Source organism: Motacilla alba, chromosome 20, assembly GCF_015832195.1.
Source record: "Motacilla alba alba isolate MOTALB_02 chromosome 20, Motacilla_alba_V1.0_pri, whole genome shotgun sequence".
In the NCBI taxonomy this organism is placed as follows: domain Eukaryota; kingdom Metazoa; phylum Chordata; class Aves; order Passeriformes; family Motacillidae; genus Motacilla; species Motacilla alba.
The window spans coordinates 13,495,922-13,516,037 of record NC_052035.1 but is presented as its reverse complement, the minus strand read 5'-3'; the positions used below and the strand labels follow the sequence as shown (position 1 = coordinate 13,516,037).

General features: G+C 48.5%; 1 protein-coding gene across 4 annotated transcripts in view; it reads right to left on the bottom strand.

The window, feature by feature from the left end:
• Nucleotides 1-17,981: 17,981 nt before the first annotated feature.
• BCAS1 (brain enriched myelin associated protein 1) overlaps nt 17,982-20,116 on the bottom strand; it is a 36,502-nt gene continuing 34,367 nt past the window's right edge. For all 4 annotated transcript variants that reach the window (XM_038159323.1, XM_038159325.1, XM_038159326.1 and 1 more), the window contains one exon: nt 17,982-19,178. In XM_038159323.1, the coding sequence (XP_038015251.1) occupies nt 19,104-19,178 (75 nt within the window). In that variant the 3' untranslated portion in view covers nt 17,982-19,103. The remainder of the gene's footprint in view (nt 19,179-20,116) is intronic.

Sequence of the window (20,116 nt, the reverse complement as noted above, 5' to 3'; positions counted from 1 at the left end):
AATGTGCCAGCATTCCAGTCCCAGTGCGGCAGCAGTGGCTCTCCTGGGGGACAAAGCCACTCCCAGAGTGGTTGGACGTTCATTAATTGCTCAGAACCTGAAGAAAATAAGCTCAGCACAAAGTGAGCTCCACCTGTCCTGTGGAGCCTGGAGAACCTGGGCACAGGAGGCATGGAAAGGTGATTAAATAAAGTCACCTGGATGTGACATCCCCATAGAGACTGTTGCTGCAGCAACAAGACCTTTCGTTCCTCAAGTCACTTCAAGATAAATAATGCCAGGAAAAAGAGATTCTGCTTCCCAAGCCCTTGTGAAGTGTTCAGAAAAAGCACATTTCACCTGAGGACGAATCGGGATGGGTGTTGAACACGTCCAGCAGGTGTACAGCCCTGCAGGGCTGCAATCACCTCCTTCTCCCTGAGGCAGCTCATCATCCTCTCCATTACCAAAAAACACAAGGGGAAAAGAAACCAGTGCATTTGGCTACAATGAGCTGTTTGGAATGGCTGATAGAGAAATGGGGGTGGGAAATGAAAAGTGTATTTATTGCTGATTCTCACTACGAGATTTGACAGATAGCATTTGCCTCCAACCTTTCAAGCCAGAAGTGGAACAGATGTTCATGAAAAGCCAGTTAATTTCCTGCCATTTGTGAACTGATTAGAAACTGAAACATTAGCACACTGACACTTCTTTATTTTTAATCTGGCTCGTGTTTTGAAAGGAAAAGAACCACCGGGAGCTAAGGTCTGGTTTTCGGACAGGAATAGCTGCACATTTTTATTTCCTCTTTTAACCCCAAAACCTCACTGGTAAGGAAATGGGGAAAAGCCAACCTGAGGCTGCACAGGCAGTGACAACTCAGTGCTGCCAAGCGTGTCCTGGCACAGCTTTGCCAGGGAATGAGGAAGAGGAGGCCGAGCTTCCACACACCCCTAGCTCTTGTTACAGCTGCTAAGTCCACGTACAAAGGCTCTACAACCGGTTTCCAACAGCTAGTAAACAGGCTGGCACTGTCAAAAGGAGGTGTTCTGCCCTGCAGGAAGCAGCCAGGGATGAGGAGCCCTCCTGGCTTCAGTTTGCTGCAGTGCTCTCACTGAGCCTCTGAACAGCAATTCAGGCCCAAACACAAACACGGTGGAAGCAGGTTTGATCCCAGTCAAAACTGGATGATGGCCCCAGATCTCATTCAGGGAAACACTCACGGAGTGCTGTTGATCCCAGCGGGAGAGCTTTGGGCGTGCGTTACCGGTTATTCATGCACCCCCTGCCCCAAGAAAGAGGATTTCACTCTCTGGGGTGAGACGGAGCAGTAACTCACGAGTAAAGCTGGGCAGAGGGCTTCTGACAAAGCGAGGTTTTGTTGGGCACTCGCCATGGATGTGTTATTTAAAACATCCTGGCTTTGACAAACAGGCAGCGAGGCTGGGGCAGGACCAGCCCAGGGCTGGGGCAGCTGCTGGGCCGCCTCAGCTCCTGCCTTTTCCCTGCTGTCCTTGTCAATATTCCTGGAGGGCTGTGGGGCTGCTTTGCAGCCAAATTAAAAAAACTTCAATTTCTGCCAAATTAAAAAACTTCCCGGGACCCAAAGCAAGCTGGAAGTGAGCAAGCAAACAAGAGAAGGAAAAGGAAACCTTGTGGATTGCAAACCCTGCTCTTCAAGGCAGCTGTGCTCAGGGGTAATTACAACCAAACAAAACAAGGGCTCTGTGTTTAAAACCAGGATTTAAGAGGAAAATCAGGAGAGATTCTGCCCAGGTGAGCACACTGGGCAATATTATATATATTTTTCTTGAGCTGCACTTACATGCACAGCTGGAACAGCACGTGATTTCAAGTGTGGAACGTAAACTTTGCTTAGAACAGCTCGAGCAGCACAAATGGGCTCCGACAGAGGATGCAGGAGCAGCCAGGGCTGGGCTCAGCCCCGGTGCGTGTGCTCCTGTGTCCTCACACGTGTGTGCACCAAGGCAGGGCACAAGAATCACAGAGCTGGCACCTGGGCACAGCGGTGGAAGAGTTTGAAAACCAGAAGTTTTGCTCCCTGACAGAACCATTCCTCCATCCTTCCCCCGAGGAGCCTCTGGGAAGGCTGGGGATGTTTTGTTTTTGGAGTTTCATGCTTTAGTAACAGGTGGTTGGGTTAATCCTCGGCACACACACAAAGGCAGGCTGGCTCTGCCTCTGCTCCTGCAATCAGCACACACCCAGCTTAGAGGTTATGAAAGCTGGGGTGAAACTGCCGTGTGTGAGCAGCAGGGGATGTTACACAAACATCCCTGCTCCATCCCAAACCTTCGGGCCACACCTTGCCAAGAATCAATGGAAACCCGGCTGCTGTCAGCAGGACAATGCACAATAAATTAAATTCAAATTAAAGTCACTGGCTCGCTAAATCGTCTCCCGGAATTCAGCCCTCTCGCTGAAACTCTACCGTTCCCCTTTAAATTCCTTTCCTTACTCCACTTTCAAGTTGTCTTTACTTTTTAATTCCTTTCTTCTTCCTACTTCTGCCACCACTCCTCTGCTTCCTCCCTCTCCTGGGGGAGGGGAGGGGAAGAATAAATGCTTTGTTGTTGCTCCCTTCCCCCAGCCTGGAAAGTTTGCCTCTCGCATCCCCCTGGAAAGCAGCATTTCCCCAAATCCAGGAGAAACCTGCCCCCCTGGAAAGCAGCATTTCCCCAAATCCAGGAGAAACCTGCCCCCTGGAAAGCAGCATTTCCCCAAATCCAGGAGAAACCTGCCCCTCTGGAAAGCAGCATTTCCCCAACCCTGGGAGAAACCTGCCCCCCTGGAAAGCAGCATTTCCCCAAGCCTGGAGAAACCTGCCCCCCTGGAAAGCAGCATTTCCCCAAATCCAGGAGAAACCTGCCCCCCTGGAAAGCAGCATTTCCCCAGCCCTGGGAGAAACCTGCCGTCTGTAAATGACAATTGGATGTTGGAAACAGAGATGGGAAGGGGGAGGAAGGGCAGATTTTGTTGGAGAAAGGATGAATCAGGTTTTTTTTTAGTTTTTTTGGTGCTGGACGTGTGATGGGGAGCGGGACCCGCATCCCTGCCAGCGAGCCCAGAGCCCTGCAGGGTGACAGCAGCCACCTCCAGCAGCTCCGTCTCCCTCGCTTGCAGGCCCGGAGCCTTTTGCCTCTCCCTGCGGCAGGAATTTCCTATTCCCGGCTATTTCTGGAGTGATCAGCTGCCGAACAATTCCCAGCCACAGGAAACCCCATCGCTGCCCCCTGACGCTTGGTGTTCCACGGGAGGAAACGCAGGGCAGCCTCCCTCCCTGCCCCCAAAACCATCCCAGCGTCGGGGAAAATTCCAGGAAATTTAGGGAAAAATGTAATTTGAGGTCCTGGAGCTTACAACTGATGTGTTTTCCCCTCTGGATATCAGTCTCCAGCGTTACCTGCCCCTCCTCTGCCAGCCCCAGCTCCTCTCCCAGAGCCAGGCTGGTGTTTGGAAGGGGCAGTTTATTGTGTCCCACCAGTCATAGGTGTGCTCAAATTCAATCACATCAGGGAGCCCGGAGAAAAATTAACACAAGTCACTGAGTCATTTTAGAACCTTTCAGCAGCTCAGGAGAAGATTGTTTTGTGGTTTTTTAACAAACAAAATCACACAAAAACCCTCCCAGGATTAATTTGCACAACCATTGCAATCTTAAGACAGAATTAACACCCCCCAGTCTTAATACTTTCAATTTAAAATACTTCTAATATTCCTATATGAACTCCATCTCTTCTCCATGGTGGGTTTTGCTTCGTGTCTCCCCCACCCCCTGAATTTCCAGAGGCACCTGAAAGAGGGCCTGAGATTTCAGTCAGATTTCAGTCAGATTTCAGTCAGATTTCACTCAGATTTCACTCAGATTTCAGTCAGCTCAGTAATCCACAGGATGCTCTCAACTGCCTCCATAAAACTTAAACCAAACAGACATTATTATGGATTAACTGCAGTACCAGCAGCAGGGCTATGGCAAGAAAAAAAATTAAAATTAAAAAAAAATTAAATGATCAGCAAGTGCAGTTTGGTCAGATGTCAGACCCTGCTTGAACACTGGCTTTTTGCTAAACATTTTTTATTAAAACGTCTTTGATGAGCTGGCACTGAGTTAGTTCAGTGCCCTTCCTTTCCAGCGTGATCTCTGCTCTTTCCCCTCAGCTTGAGGCGATGGCAGATGCTGTGGCTGAGCTCGTTCAAGCAGGCTTCTGGGAGCTCCAGGGGATGAACCTCTCCCTCAGCCATCTCCCATTTGTGGTATTTTGTCTCATTTTAGCTCAGTTACTGATGGACGGCCACGGCAGGGCCGCGCAGCCTGTGAACGGACGGTGCCGCTTGGTGTGAGATGGCCCTGGGGCTGCTCCCTGCCCAACTGGCCCCACCTGGAATCCTGCATCCAGTCCCTGCTGGAACCTTCCCTGGCAGGCTGGGATGGAATTCCCAGAGCAGCTGAGGCTGTTCTGGATCCCTGGCAGTGCCCAGGACAGGAATTGGAGCAGCCTGGGATGGTGTGAGGTGTCCCTGCCATGAGAAGACCTTCAAGGTCCCTCCCAAGCCGTCCCATCCCATGGTTCCACACTGGCGTGGGAATTCAGTGCCAAAACTCCCCCAAATGCACATGGAGCTGCTTTCCATGGACACCTCAAACTGCTTCTGCTCAGGGAGACAAGAGACCGGCCTGTAGTTGTAATATTTTATGAAAATCCCTTTGCTAGGATTTTCTTCTCTTGAGAAGTTGAGAAAATTTCAGCTTCAAGTGTGAACAATTTGTGATCTGCTGCTGTGGGATGCAGCAGGTGCTTCCTCCATTGCTCAGTGTGGGATGTTTCTGCTTGGTGGCCAATCCAGGGGGCAGCAGCTCTCGGACTCTCTGGAGTCACAGAACTTTGTTATTCATTCCTTTCTATTCCTGTCTCGCCTTCTGATGAATCTTTCTCTCTGTTCTTTGTAATACAGTTATAGTATAGTCTTTTTTAATATAATATATATCGTAATATAATAAACCAGCTCTCTAAAACAGAGTCAAGATCTCCCCTTCACCAAGTCCTGACTGCCCAGAAGACCCACGGCGATACCAGCCCGCGGTGCATGAAATGAACGTGGTAAATCAAATAAACCTCTGCTCTGATGGGGCTGGAAAGCAAAAGTGTAGAAATACAAAGGAGGAGGATTTGTGCATTGCAGTTCCCCAGCACGCTGAGGAAGAGCGGCTCCATGAAGCAGCAGCTCATGAGCCAAACTGGGTTTGGGTGCAAGAGTCAGCAGGGAAAGCGCTCTCGGGTCCGTTCTCAGAAGCTGGGGTTTATTTCCATAATAGATCAGATAATATGCAAGACCTGCAAATCTCTTATTTCTGTCATCAAACAGGAAACAGAAATAACAGACTGTGACTTGTGGCTGATCATGTGACAAAAACTGAACAACGTGAGGCTGCTCCTGGAGCATCTACGGAAAAATCACAGGACAGGGCTTGATTGCACCAATCGTTGTGAATAAATCACTTTGAATCAGGTGATTTTAAATGAAAGAGGGTTAAATTGGATTATCCATGATGACTGCTCAATTCTAAGTGCTTTATCTTGTCTTATTCCATGAAATATTATTTTTCATCCCAACTCCCCAGTGCCTCAGTTAAACTCGTGTAAGTATTAAATGATGAGACACACCGAGTGAGATTTAAAGTGGAGAAGAAGGAAGTTTTGAGCCTCTTGCAGTTCAGATTTGGGTCTCTTATTTTACTCAGCCCAGTCTGCTCATTCCAAACCCAAAGCTGACTCTCGCTGACTTTAAAAAGGATCCCAGTTGTACCCCACATTAACAACTCAAGGCTCCCAGTTACCCCAAATTAATGACTCAAGGCTCCCAGTTATCCCCCCACTGTACCCCATATTGATAACTCAAGAATCCCAGTTATCCCCACATTGACAACTTAAGGCTCCCAGTTATCCCAGTTTATCCCTCATTAATGACTCAAGGCTCCCAGTTACCTCAAATTAATAACAGAAGGACCCCAGTTACCCCAGTTTATCCCTCATTAATGACTCAGGGCTCCCAGTTACCCCAGTTTACCCCACATTAACCACTCAAGGATCCCAGTTTATCTCACATTAACCACTCAAGGATCCCAGTTTACCCCAAATCAATGACTTAAGGCTCCCAGTTATCCCAGTTTATCCCCCATTAATGACTCCAGGCTCCCAGTTACCCCAGTTTACCCCACAGTAGGGGCTCAAGGCTCCCAGCTGTACCCCACATTTCCAGCTTGCAGCCCAGCTTTGCTGAGGCAGCTGGTGGCACCAGTCCCTCATCAGCTGTGGCCGTGAGCAGGCAGGTCTGGCTCTCTCACAGCAGCCACGCAGCTCCCCGAGTGCTGCCTGAGCCGAAAGCACACACCTGAGCCTACAGGAGGAAATAAATACATTTATGGCCTGTAAATCACTTCACAAACAGCTTCCCCCTGGGCCGTCGCCAGCCACCAGCACCGTTTTGTTTCCATTCTGCACCGAGCACCCTTGAGTGAATTCCAGGGGTTCCAGCTTTCCCGGGGGTGCTGGGGAACCTCACGCCCAGAGCTCAGGGCAGCGTGCAAGCTGCTTCCTGAGCAGAGAGCAAGCTGCAGCTTTCCTTCAAAGCTCTGCGGTGAGGCTCTCAGGTAAGCTGGTTTCCTCCCAGCACGGGCTTTGTCCCTTCCTCGGCAGCATTGTTTTAATTTCATTCTGCCTCTGAGGGGGACACCGAGGGAAGAACAATGCCACATTCACAGCAGCACAAAAAGTGACTTCCGTGTTATGGCACGACCAAATCTCTCCTGACCTTTTTGTTTCTTCTGCATTTGAAAGGCGAAGGGAGAATGGAGCAGGGAATATATCTTTTCATATACATCAAGCACTTATTCTCATTTATCCTCTCTCTTTTTAATTTAAAGGCCCTTCTGTGGTGCTTGTTTAGCATCCTCATCACACCGTGCAGTTACATTTTTAATTTTAGTTGCATTATTTCTTTTTCCTGCCCTAAGCACATCAGTTTCTGCCAGGATCAGTCTCTCGTTTCCCCTTTATCATCACCCCTTGGCTTTTGTTTGCCCCCACATCAGCTTTCACCCAGTGGGATCCCAGCAAAGGCACCAAAGGAGAGCCCAGTGAGGCCCCAGCACGGCCAGACAGGGTGGGGTCTCGTGCCCTGGGTTGGGGTGACCCCGAAAGATGGAAAAGTTTCTGCTCTAACTTGTATTTTTAAAGAAAGACTCAGCAGTCCTCTGTTGTCCAGTCTCAAGGTTGTTTATTGTTGGTTATCTAAAAGATTCTTCTCCTGAACTGCTGTGGCCCGTTCAGCAGGTCAGACAGAGGCACACTGCCCTCCCAGGGGCTGCTGCCATCTTTGATATCACACATTCCGTGTTACATGTTTACACTTTTTCCCCAATGCCCATCATCTATATTGAATGGTGACTTTCTACTCTAAACCAATCTGTGAGTGCCAACATCACCAAAGACATGGAGGCTGGGAAGGAGAAAGAAGGAGGACAGGGCACACCCAAATCCCTCCATCTTAGAACCCCTGACCCCCATGGACAAAACTTGGACCCCTTGGCTAAAACCCCCCTGTACAGCACTCAAAAACCCTTCCTTTCACTGCGTGACTGCTTCTGCTGCAATACCTAAACTTGTGTGTGTGGCTTGTAATTCTTCATACAGAGTTGGTGATTTGCTCCATGGGCTAAGATCCAAACACCACGTGTGTCTTTGGCTGCTGCCAGGGTCTCAGAGCCCCCTGCCAGCGGCTCGGGCCATCCAGGGCACCCAGAGGGATGTCCTGGGTTCCCACAAGGCAGGAGCTCTCCGGGCCAGGAGCTGGGATTGAACCACGCAGGGGCTTTGCTTTGCTCTGCACCAGGGAGGGGAGCACGGCAGGACAGCTGAGCACAATCGCCAGCCACGGCCTCCAGCCTGAGCTGCAGATCCTGGGAAACATCAACACACCCCAAAAGGGCAGAGAGAGACGAGCAGGGAGGCTCGGGGGGTGCTGAGCTCGGCTGGGATGAGCCCTGGCTTTGCTGAGGCTGCAGGAGTTTATTTACCCAGAGCTGGGCAGGAACTGCTCCGAAAACAGCTCGGAGGAGCTGCTCCTCATCCTCCCCCCAGGAGGAGAAAAACCCTCCCCAAGAGCAGAGGAGCTGGAACCCTGCACAGGGGAACCCTCAGCGCCACCCCAGCTCCTGCCCGGGCTCCTGATGGCTCCTGGGGTCCTGAACTGGCATTATGGGCTTGTTTGGGATCCTAAACTGGGATCACGGGCTCTTTGGGATCCTAAACTGGGATTACGGGCTTCTTTGGGATCCTAATCTGGCATTATGGGCTTCTTTGGGATCCTAATCTGGCATTATGGGCTTCTTTGGGATCCTAAACTGGGATTACGGGCTTCTTTGGGACCCTAAACTGGGATTACGGGCTTCTTTGGGATCCTGAACTGGGATTACGGGCTTCTTTGGGATCCTGAACTGGGATCACGGGCTTCTTTGGGACCCTAAACTGGGATTACGGGCTTCTTTGGGACCCTAAACTGGGATTACGGGCTTCTTTGGGATCCTAAACTGGGATCATGGGCTTCTTTGGGATCCTGAACTGGGATTACGGGCTTCTTTGGGATCCTAAACTGGGATCATGGGCTTCTTTGGGATCCGGGATCCTAAACTGGGATCATGGGTTTGTTTGGGATCCTGAACTGGGATTATGGGCTTCTTTGGGATCCTAAACTGGGATTACGGGCTTCTTTGGGGTTTCTCAGGGGAAAAAAAACCCAAAAAAACCTGTAAGTGCTCCTGCTGAACAGTTTTAGAGCCTGAACCGCGCAAGAAATTAAATGCAAGTGCCCTCTGCTGGCACTGGCGAGAGAGATGGGGCTGAGCAGGGAGAGGAGGAGGGCGCAGAGAGGAGGGGAGTGATGGAGGCAGTGTTCAAATATTCAAATATTCACAGAAACGGGGCAGGAACGGGGGCAGGGCTGAAAACCCAGCGGGGCTGTGAGGGGCTGGGCTGCTGCTGCCAGGCTCAGGACATGCCAGAGAACATGGCAAAGGACATGGCAAAGGACATGCCCCAAAACACGCCCCAAAACATTTTTCTGTGTGAGAGCAGGGCCAGGCAGGGTGAGGAAATTGCTTCTGGTCAGGGGCAGGGAAGGGGAGATAACAAAATTCTTTTTGATGTCATGTCTGTGTTAGGACAGAATATCACTCTATTTTTTCACATTAAAATAAAAAATCGTATTTTCAGTTTCTCGTTGGAAAAATTAGTGGTGGAGGCAAGGAAGAAGAAACCTTTTTGATTATTTAGCACTTGGTGTCGTTATTTGAAAGCCGAGTTGTGTCACGGTGTGTGACGTTACCACACGAATGCGGTCCTGGAAGGAATTCGATCATCCCTGCTCACGGGAACCTCATCCCGGAGCTCCGGGAATGCCGGGCTGGTGAGTGCGTGCACGCACCGGCAGGACTCTGCATGGAAAATCTGTTCAGGCAGACATTTCTGCACAGAACGACTCATCCCTGCCCCAGCTACGATTTTATTGCTGACACTGAGCTGCAGGATGGGGAAGGTCCGTGTCAGACAGGAGTGGAGGGCGCTGGGAGTTTACCGAGCTCAGTAATGCACGGGGTGCTCTCAGGTGCCTTCTGAAAACTTAAACCAAACCGACATGGCTACACACTGACTGCAGTGCCAACAGCAGGGCTATGGCAAGAAAGAAATTAAAATAAAAAAAAATAAAATAAAATAAATTAAAAAATTTAAAAAATAATAATAAAATAAAGCAGCAAACTTTGACAAACAGGTGGTTAAAATACCTATAATTCTAGGGGAATAATTTCCCAACTGTGTAGTAACAGCAGTGATGTTTGTGCCCAGAATTGTCATATCCCAGGCAAGAAAAAATTTTTAAAAAAAAGTAAAAAAAAAAAAATAAAGCTGCAAACTTTGACAAACTGGTGGTTAGAATATCTATAATCCTAGGGGAATAATTTCCCAACTGTGTAATAACAGCAGTGATGTTTTTGGGAGTTTGTGCCCAGAATTGTCACATCCCAGGTCATTCAGGGAGTACCTGCAATATTTGCCAGCAGCACTGCTGCTGTTCTGCACTCTGGGATTCTGCTGAATCCAGCTCAGGAATTCTCATGTACACCCATTGAGTGACAGTAAAAGCCAGGCACTTCTTGACATCGAAATTATCCTGCCACACACTGAAACCTGCCTGAAGGGGCGACAAGACTCTGAGTGAGCCCAGGCTCATGCATTAGACTTTTTCATCCAAAAAAAAAAAAAAAAAAGAAAAAAAAAGGACAGCTGTATTTTGCATTTGTGAGACTGGAATTTGTGGGATTCACGCAGAATTCCAGGTAAATATTTTACATTTGTGAGATTGGAATTTGTGGGAATCACACAGAATTCCAGATAAATCTTTTGCATTTGTGGGACTCACACAGAATTCCAGGTAAATATTTTACATTTGTGAGACTCACACAGAATTCCAGGTAAATATTTGGCACTTGTTAGATTGGGATTTGTGGGACTCACACAGAATTCCAGGTAAATCTTTTGCATTTGCGAGATTGGGATTTGTGGGACTCACACAGAATTCCAGGTAAATCTTTTGCATTTGTGAGATTGGGATTTGTGGGACTCACACAGAATTACAGGTAAATATTTTACATTTGTGAGACTGGGATTTGTGGGAATCACACAGAATTCCAGGTAAATATTTTGCATTTGTGAGAATCACACAGAATTCCAGGTAAATATTTTGCATTTGTGAGAATCACACAGAATTCCAGGTAGATATTTTACATTTGTGAGACTGGGATTCGTGGGACTCACACAGGATTCCAGGAAACCAGCCCTGGAGCAGCCCATAAAAGCTCCAGCTCTTGCTCCCCTTTGTGGCCTGAAGGCCGAAGCAGGAGCTGCCCTCCCAGCAGAGCCCAGGCTGTTTCTGCGGGCACAGGCGGGGTTTGGTTCTGCCTCTGGCAGAGCCCCCGTGCAGGGTGCCCTGCAGCAGCCTGTGCAACAGCCAGGACTGCTTGCTCTGCCCAATCCAGAATATTTCAACAGCTCCTGCGGCCAGCCCAGGGTGGGCACCTCCCTTTTGGCACCGTCCCACCCGAGCTGAGCTTTGCTGAGGGCAGCACCTTCAGCTTTCAGCTTTTGTTTTTACAGACAGAACAAGAGGACGCGGTCTCGAGCTGCGCCAAGGGAGATCCAGGCTGGAATTGAGGGGGAAGTTTTTCACAGAAAGAGTGGTCAAATCCTGGAATCATCTGCCCAGGGATGTGGTGGAGTCACCATCCCTGGATGTGTTTAAAAACAGACTGGATGTGGCACTGGGTGCCATGATCTGGTTGAGGTGTTAGAACATGGCTTGGACTCGATGATCTTCAAGGTCTCTTCCAGCCTAGAAATTCTGTGATTCCTCTGCTCGTCACTGGGCCCAGCCTAAACCTCCTCGTGGGCTGGATTTTAAACCAGAACCAGCTCAGGACTGCTTCTGATGATGGAAGTGAGATGTGCAGCAAGAAAAAACAAAGAAGAAGCAAAAAAGCAAAGCCTGTCTTGCCTAAGTGTGAACGGGGTACCAAAGCTGGCTGGTGCAGAAACAGCCCAGGTGTAATAAACGCTGGGAAAAGGGAAATTAAACTTCATTTAATGGAGCTCTCTTACTGTGTGTGCTCTGCATCTCTGCCTTGAGTGTAAAAAAACCCTAAAGACATCCAAGAAGTGTAAACAAATGTAGGAAGAAGAAGGCATTCTCCTCCTGGAGGTGTCTGATTGAGGTAACACTGCATTCCCTTGCAAAAACTGATGGTTAATTTTAATTTATTTTTTTCTACGGACAGTTAACAGCAAAATCTAAATTCAGGCTAAGAACTGGAATAAAAATCTCACTTGAAATATCTGAGATGGCTGTTGGTGATAAGAGCTAGGCTGCTGCATTAGTTTGAACTATCTCAGATTGCAGATTGAGATCTTGCAGGAGCACTTTGTGTTCTCGGGCTGGCAGGGCAGAGATCAACTAAATGTGTTAAGAAGTCAGATAGAAAGAAGCACTCAGATAAACGTGGTCGATATGTGGAGTCCAACAATACATTGAAAATAGACAATATTCCACAAAATCAGTGATTTATCCCCAAACTTCCAAATCCAGTTCCAAACCAACATCATATTTGTCATCTTTTACAGGAACTAACAGCACCATCTTATGAAGAGTCAATTCGGAGTAAATTCAAGGTAAAGGAGAAGTTGCAAACGAGCTGACAATGCCATTTTGGGGTGTCCTCCACAACACCTCACTGCCAAAGAATCAGCGTTTATAAAATCTCCATTTCTTGGAGCAATTACAAGCAGCACCCCCCAGATTTGAAGTCTGCATGATCAGTAGCTGCTCAGGAAATTCTTGGCAGCCGTGTGCCCGTAAGAACAAAGCTACATCTGTGAACGACAAGCCCGAGGAACACGTTCTGCAAACCCCAAAATTCTATTCCCAGCCTCCAGTACAGACATTGACAAGCAATTCTGCCCGTAACCAGCAGTAATTTTAGTGCAGTGTTTGTTTCCAAGTTCTTGAAAGCACCTACCCTGTGTACAGGACTGGGAACAGCAACTACCATCTTTACCCTGTCTACAGCAATCACATTTCTGCTCCCCTTGAAGCTCAAAAAACGAGGCACAGACTGGATGGAAAGTGAGGAAATTTTGGTGAATTCTTCCCCTTTCAGCATATGGTTTAGTTTCAGTTGTTTCCAGGCTAGAACAATGTGCTGTACAGGAGACAAGATGATGAATGCTTCATTTTGGGCTCAGTTAAAACAAACAACTTTCTCTAAAAGCACATGCTTTGTTTCAAAGTGACATTTGGTAAAAGCCTCGTGTCCATATTGTGTTACATCACTGCAGGTCAGCTCTGTGACTGACACCCAGGGCCAGGGGAAAAAGGAGATTTCCCTTAACCCTCACCTTACCACAGCCCCTGAGTGCTCTGAGGGCAGAATTCAGGTTCCTTTTACACCATTTCTTAATCTCTTTACACGAATCAAGGCAGTTACAGACTTAAGAGATGCTGAGAATTCTTTTTTTTTTTTTTTTTTTTTTGAGAATGAATACAACAGACACGATTTCCCACCAAGATTAACCCAAGGAAGAGTATTTCACAATTTCCTTCGCCAAGAAAGCTTTTCTGATGCTGGAATTCAGGTTCCTTTTACACCATTTCTCAATCTCCCTGCACTAATCAAGTTACAAACTTAAGTGATGCTGAGAATTTTGTTTGCTGAGAATTGATAAAACAGAAAAAAAACCCCCACCAAGATTAACCCAAGGAAGAGCATTTCACAATTTCCTTCACCAAGAAAGCTTTTCTGATGCTGATGCACCAAAATCCATCATCTTTTCACATCAAAACTCTAATTCCAGCCCTGTTTGGCTCTCTCAGAGGCTTTAGTGTCACATCCCCTCCTTCCCAGCACGTTTTACAGGGAAAGGCAACTTTAAAAAGTGGTTATTTCCGTGACAAATGTTCCCCTGTACTTCCAGGCACCGCTAAATTCACATTTTAGCATTGCCATTCACCTTCAAATAGATATTTAAGGAGCTCGGAGTTATTTATGCTCTCAGGGTTGAATGAGGTGGCCGAGGCCACATTTTGGCTTGCAGCAAAAAGGTGGGAGAGCAGAGGGATGTGCTGGGGTACAGGTGGGCAGCACTTCCCAAACAGTGGGGTTTGGTGGGGATGGAGCCAAGGAGCTGCACAGCACTGCCAGGGGAGCCACCCCACAAACCATGGGGGAACCACCCTACAAAACCCAGGGGAATCAGTCCAGGGAAATCACCCCACAAACTCCAGGGACTCAGTCCAGGGGAAGCACCCCACAAACTCCAGGGGAATCAGTCCAGGGGAAGCACCCCACAAACTCCAGGGGGAATCACCCCAAACAATCCAGGGGGAACCACCCCACAAACTCCAGGAGAATCAGCCCAAACCATGGGGGAATCACCCCACAAACCACAAGGAATCAGTCCCGGGGAACCACCCCACAAACTCCAGAGGGAACCACCCCACAAACTCCAGGGAATCAGCCCAAAGCATGGGTGAACCACCCCAGAAAATACAGGGGAATCACCTCACAAACTCCAGAGGGAACCACCCCAAACAATCCAGGGGAATCACCCCACAAACTCCAGGCAAAAACCACCCCAAACCATGGGGGAATCACCCCACAAACCACAGGGAATCAGTCCAGGGGAATCACCCCACAAACTGCAGGAGAATCAGCCCAAACCATGGGGGAGCCGCCCCACAAACTCCAGGCAAAAACCACCCCAAACCATGGGGGAATCACCCCACAAACTGCAGGGGGAACCACCCCACAAACTCCAGGGAATCAGTCCAGGGGAACCACCCCACAAACTCCAGGAGAATCAGCCCAAACCACAAGGGAACCACCCCACAAACCACAGGGAATCAGTCCAGGGGAACCACCCCACAAACTCCAGGGGAATCAGCCCAAACCATGGGGGAAGCACCCCACAAACCACAGGAGAGCCACTCCACAAAAAGCTGGAACCATAAAACCCTGCTGTCTCCTTGGGAAGCCACAAAAAGACTGCAAAGGCACCAAAACACACAAAACCCCCAGAGCGGGCTGGGCACAGCTCTTACCTGCTCCTGGGGACAGCCAGCCCTCCCTCCAGCAGCTCCTGGAGCTCTGCCTCCCTTCCCCATCCCTTCGGGGATTAAACCTTCCCATCACCTCCCGAATGAGCCCAACTGGGCTGATCAGTGCAGCCCTTAACCCCTTCTGTGCCCCACGGCACCGGCGGGCCCCCTCAGCAGATTGGCACAGGCAAAATCTGATTTTTACCTGGCTGTTTTACTTGTGTGGAGGCAACAAAGTGGGAGAAGAGAGCAAAAAAAAATATTTCTGAGTGTAGTCACAACGGCAGTAAAAGCCTTTGCATGGATTTAGTCTCACTGGCATGAAATTTGTGTGGTTGTGTCTCTGGCAGGGCTGCTCCACTCACTGCTGGAAGCACCAAAATCCTGCTGCTGTGGCCCAGTCCTGGGTTCTTGGGGTAAAGAGAGTTTTTTCTCTAACATCTAAGACTGGTTCTGCTCCGTGGCTGGGGTTGTGAATGTTGATAGAGCATTTTGTGGCAATAAGCAGGGAGTAATAAAGTTATCTGGCCCTGATTACTGAATTTGATGAAGGGTTCCTGAACGGGGCATTTGATAATTATGTGGCTTTTCAATAAGTGAAGCAGTGGGTAAAAAAAAAAAAATTAAAAATTTTTAAAAACAGGAAAAAAAGATTGCTTCAGCTCAATTTTACAAGCAAATTTTTCACAAGCAATCCTTTTCCTTCTCTCATGGCAGCCACTGCCAGGGCTCAAAAGCTGCAGAGAGAAAAGCTTCCTGTGATGGTGGAGTCCCAGCATTCTGGGCTACCTCAGATTCACTTACTGAAGGAATAAAACTGCAGCCTGTACCAGCTCAGAATCTATTTCTCCAATGGACTCGAAACTGCTGACAGCAAAAAAAAAAAGTGAAACCTCTGCAGCTTAATCCCCACTTCCCTTCTGTTTTCCAACCAACTCCAAGGAAGTGATCACAAACATCCCTGAAAGTGGTGCACAGAGATGAGTCTGCAAAATTCTAATTGTGTTTTAAATGCCATTGTTGAGGGCTGTCCTTACCATCCCCGTGATCAGAATAAAGGTCTGTGATCAGAATAAAGGTCTGTGATCAGAATAAGGGACTGTGATCAGAATAAGGGACTGTGATCAGAATAAAGGCCCTTGCTGTGTGCAAAGGCAGGTGAAGGGGCACTGCCGGGCTCTGCATCACCTGCTCACTCTGGGATGTGATAAAGAAGGAATTTGGACTTTGTCCCTTTCCGGTTTAAAGTCAAATCTCTGGTGCTTCCTGTGCAGGAGGTTCTTTCCTCTGCCCTTCAGCAGGTGACAGATTTAATAGGAAATGATGAAGTCAAAGCAAAGAGTGCTGATAAGAGGTTTATTCTTCTTCGAGGCTTTTGATAATTTGTTTCCAGAAAACGACACTTCTTTAAGGAATTCGTAAGCATCTTCAGCCTCGTCAGGGCTGCTGCAGAATTTCCTGTTTTTGTGTTCTCAGAAGTGCTGAGCTGCTGAAATTGCCAGTAAAGCCCAGGGCGTGTTATCCAGAAGAGGTGGAGTCTGTAACAAATCCAGATTTCTCACTGATTTTCTCAGATTGTGTGTCTGCACAGAATTCAGAGCCACTCCAGCCTCCACGGGCTCAGTCCCACAGCCAGGACCCCTCTGTGTGTATCTCCTGTCACACCACCCGTCCACGCAGGAAACCATGGCTTGTGTTGCATGAGTGGCCTTAAAGCCAGCTGTGACCATTCACATCCCAAAAGGTGTCCAGGTGCTCTCAGAACACGTTGAGGGTGCAGAGCTGTGAAACACAAACCTGCGAGTCAGGGCCTGGCTCAGTGTGGGCAGACTCAGCCCCTGCAGTGAAGGACCTTCAGCTTCCAAGGGCAAGGTCCTGGTCAGATCCCCTGCCCTGGCACGGCCAGCAGGGAGGGAGCTGGAGGAGTTTATGGCTCTGCAGCCCTCCCGGGAATGAAGAGTGGGAGCTGAGCTCAGCTCCTGGGGTGGACACCGAGAACCCCGCTGGGAACTGCTCCTCCTGAGGGGCAAATAAACCTCTGTGTGCTGTAAGCCAGCATTTCTTGCATTAAAACGTGCAGGTTTGATCCGTTCTGTTTTCTATTTATCAGATGCTTAAAACCCTTCCAAAATGCCCCCATGAAACACACCCTGAGACCCTTGATCAGTGTGATCTGCTCCAGTTGTGCTCCAAAGCATTAAACCAGAGCCTGTTTGTTGACAACGGGCTCCAAATGCAATGTATGGCCTTGGCTGCTCTTCTCCTTTGTCCTGGGCTGCAGCCCTTCCAAAGCTTTGATTTCCAAATGACTTGGTAAGCTTTCCTGGACATGAAAGCTGCATTTAATGTTCCTTAGATCCGGGTGGAATGCGGAAACTCCCCGAGCTGGGGATGCTTCTCCTAAGACCTTTCTTCCTCTCCTTCCACGTGTGGCTGAGTGGCTTCTGCAAAGCTGCTCTTGGCAGGGGGAGTCAGAACCAGAGGAGGAATCAAACAGAACCACAGGAATCAAACAGAACCAGAGGAAAAATCAAACAGAACCAGAGGAGGAATCAAACAGAACCAGAGGAATCAAACAGAACCAGAGGAGGAATCAAACAGAACCAGAGGAATCAAACAGAACCAGAGGAATCAAACAGAACCAGAGGGGAAATCAAACAGAACCAGAGGAATCAAACAGAACCAGAGGAATCAAACAGAACCAGAGGAATCAAATAGAACCAGAGGAATCAAACAGAACCAGAGGGGGAATCAAACAGAACCAGAGGGGGAATCAGGAATCAAACAGAACCAGAGGAGGAATCAAACAGAACCAGAGGAGGAACCAAACAAGGAGGAGCTGTGGGTCAGGCTGGAAACCTGGGAGCAATCACCATGGACTGACATCCCTTTCCAGGGCATCCAAGTGCCAGGGAGGGAGCAGAAAGTGCCTTTATAACTACAGAACCCTTGGTGTGTGCTCTCTGTGCACAGAACCAGCTGCAAGTCTTGGCTGGGCACCCCACACCTGCAGGTTTGCAGAACCCAGAGCCAAAATGCCACTGAACTGCTGGGGCTCTGCACCTCTGTCCTCTCTGATTAGAAACATAACTGTGCAGAATTTACAGAATTCTCCCTCGCTTTCCAGGTGCAGTCTTCACTCAAATACAGATAACACAACAACTGTTCCCTCCACAGCAAGGTTTGTCTGTGCTGGTTTGTGCCTTAATGTCACATCAATCATCAGACCACGGGGATGTAAACAACAAACTTGGCTTGAAAATTGAAGCAGCAGCTGATTTTTGTTTCAAAGGGTAAGTATTAGTTTATTTAAAGATAAGGATGTCAAAATATACAGTATTGCAGCATTAAGATCAGTGTGGATTACAGCATCAGGCCCCTGGTTCCCTGTACAGGCTAGGATTGAACGAACAGAAATCTTAATTTTCTGTAAAATTTATTAACTACAGTTATTACAGGAGTCTTGTGAAGCAGAGAGCTGCCTGGGCAGCTTTGATTTTGGTTTTTATTAGGATTAATTACAAGTATGGATATAAACAAACATCAGGATGAACAACTAGGTTTTTCCTATGATCTAAGGAACATTAATTCCGGGCTGGCAGGCACAGCCCGGCGTTAGGGGACGGGGCTGCCCTCTTGTGTCCTATTAGAACCTTAAATAGCTTTTAATTTGTTATCCCACCCCGCCCGGCCGAGACAGGAGCTGTCCCAGTCCCGCCAAGCCTTTGCATTTTAGCGTTTTAATTTCCATTAATAACCAAGAGGAAGCAGGACTTGATCACCACGGGTTCTGCCAGGCTGAAGGGCTCAGCTCTAATTCCAGCTCTGTCGAAACCCCAGCAGAAGTGACTCGTTGTTGAAGCAGGACATTTCTCCGGGGGATTTGTGTTTTCCTGGCTGCTTTCAAGAGGATTCTCTGCCCGTGCCTCGCTGCCCTCCTCTGTCATGTGCTTGCTTTTTCTGCATCTTTTTCAATTTACTGAATTCTCTGCCACCCTCGTACCTGACTTACCCTCCCCTCTGCACACCTCAGACCATCCCCAGCACCTTACCTTGCACACACCTCATGGGTTCTGGAGAGCTGCTTCCTACAGGTGAGGAACAAACCCTGCCAGTGACAACCTGCAATGGCACCCGGAGCTTGCTTCAGCCTCGGGCGCTTGTGGCAGCCGTGGGAAGGAAAAGGGGTCATTCCTGCTGCCAGAAAGGTCATTTCTGCTGCCAGAAAGGAGTCATTCCTGCTGCCAGAAAGGTCATTTCTGCTGCCAGAAAGGAGTCATTCCTGCTGCCAGAAAGGTCATTTCTGCTGCCAGAAAGGAGTCGTTCCTGCTGCCAGAAAGGAGTCGTTCCTGGAGCTCCCGAGAGCTGCTGAGCCTCCCTGCAGCAGCCACGGCTGGGCACTACTTGGATTTCCCAGCAGGGAGGATGGACACGGGGTCTGTCTGCACTTCTGCATCCGACATCCTTTTGGAGCCCTGTGGAACAAGAGAGGCACCTTTAGAAACGTTTCCAAGTGTTTCTGAACGGTCAAGTCTGGAATTGTGTCCGAGACTTTTGCTGCCAGATGTTTCCCCTGATTTAATCTCCCCGCTTTTCTTCATTGAGTATGCACAAATATATGAGCACCATCTGCATCATGAGAAGCACACAAAGGTCCTGCCTAAATGTGGGGTTTATTTTAATATCATTGTCTCTCAAGTGGCATGGAACAATTGTAGTCAGGAGCTGGGCTCACAGCAGAGCCAGGCTGCTGTGTGTGTGCAGTGCTGGAGTTTTGGTATAACTTTAACATTCCCCTGCCCTAAATGCTTCCCTGCAGCCCTGCTAAGAGTCCTTCAGGCATGATGAATGGTGTATTATAGCCAGCCCTGCTCTGCTCCAGGTTAAAGGAACATTAAATACTTTTATGCATGACAGGTATTCGACAATGTTCGAGTGATAAAGCTTTTTTTACACTGCAAACATAATTCTGGGTTTGGAACCACTCCAAGACACTAATCCAGCTTAGATGAAGGAAATGTATAGCTCTGACTATACCAACTACATTTTTCACTAACTGATAAAAACTTGGCTCTGGTTTAAGGTGCTTGACCTAATTTTGCTGGCCTTGAAGCTGCCAAAACTTGAGCAAAACGGACCCACACTCAGTGTTTGAGGTCACTGTTCCTGCTGTGGGGTGTCAGTGCTGCCTGTAACCCAAATCATGCCTTGCTAAGCAGAAATTCCAGCATGACAAAGCTAAAGGTGCCTCTGTGCTTTCCCTAGGATAGGAACCAGGCAGAATAATGCGTGAACTGTCCCTCCCTGGAAACCTGAGTCACCACTGCGGGAGGATTCTGAGTTACACATGGAGAGTGAAAGGTCTCGACTTCCTCATGCCCTTCAGGGGAGTAAAACCAGCCAGGTTTTTACC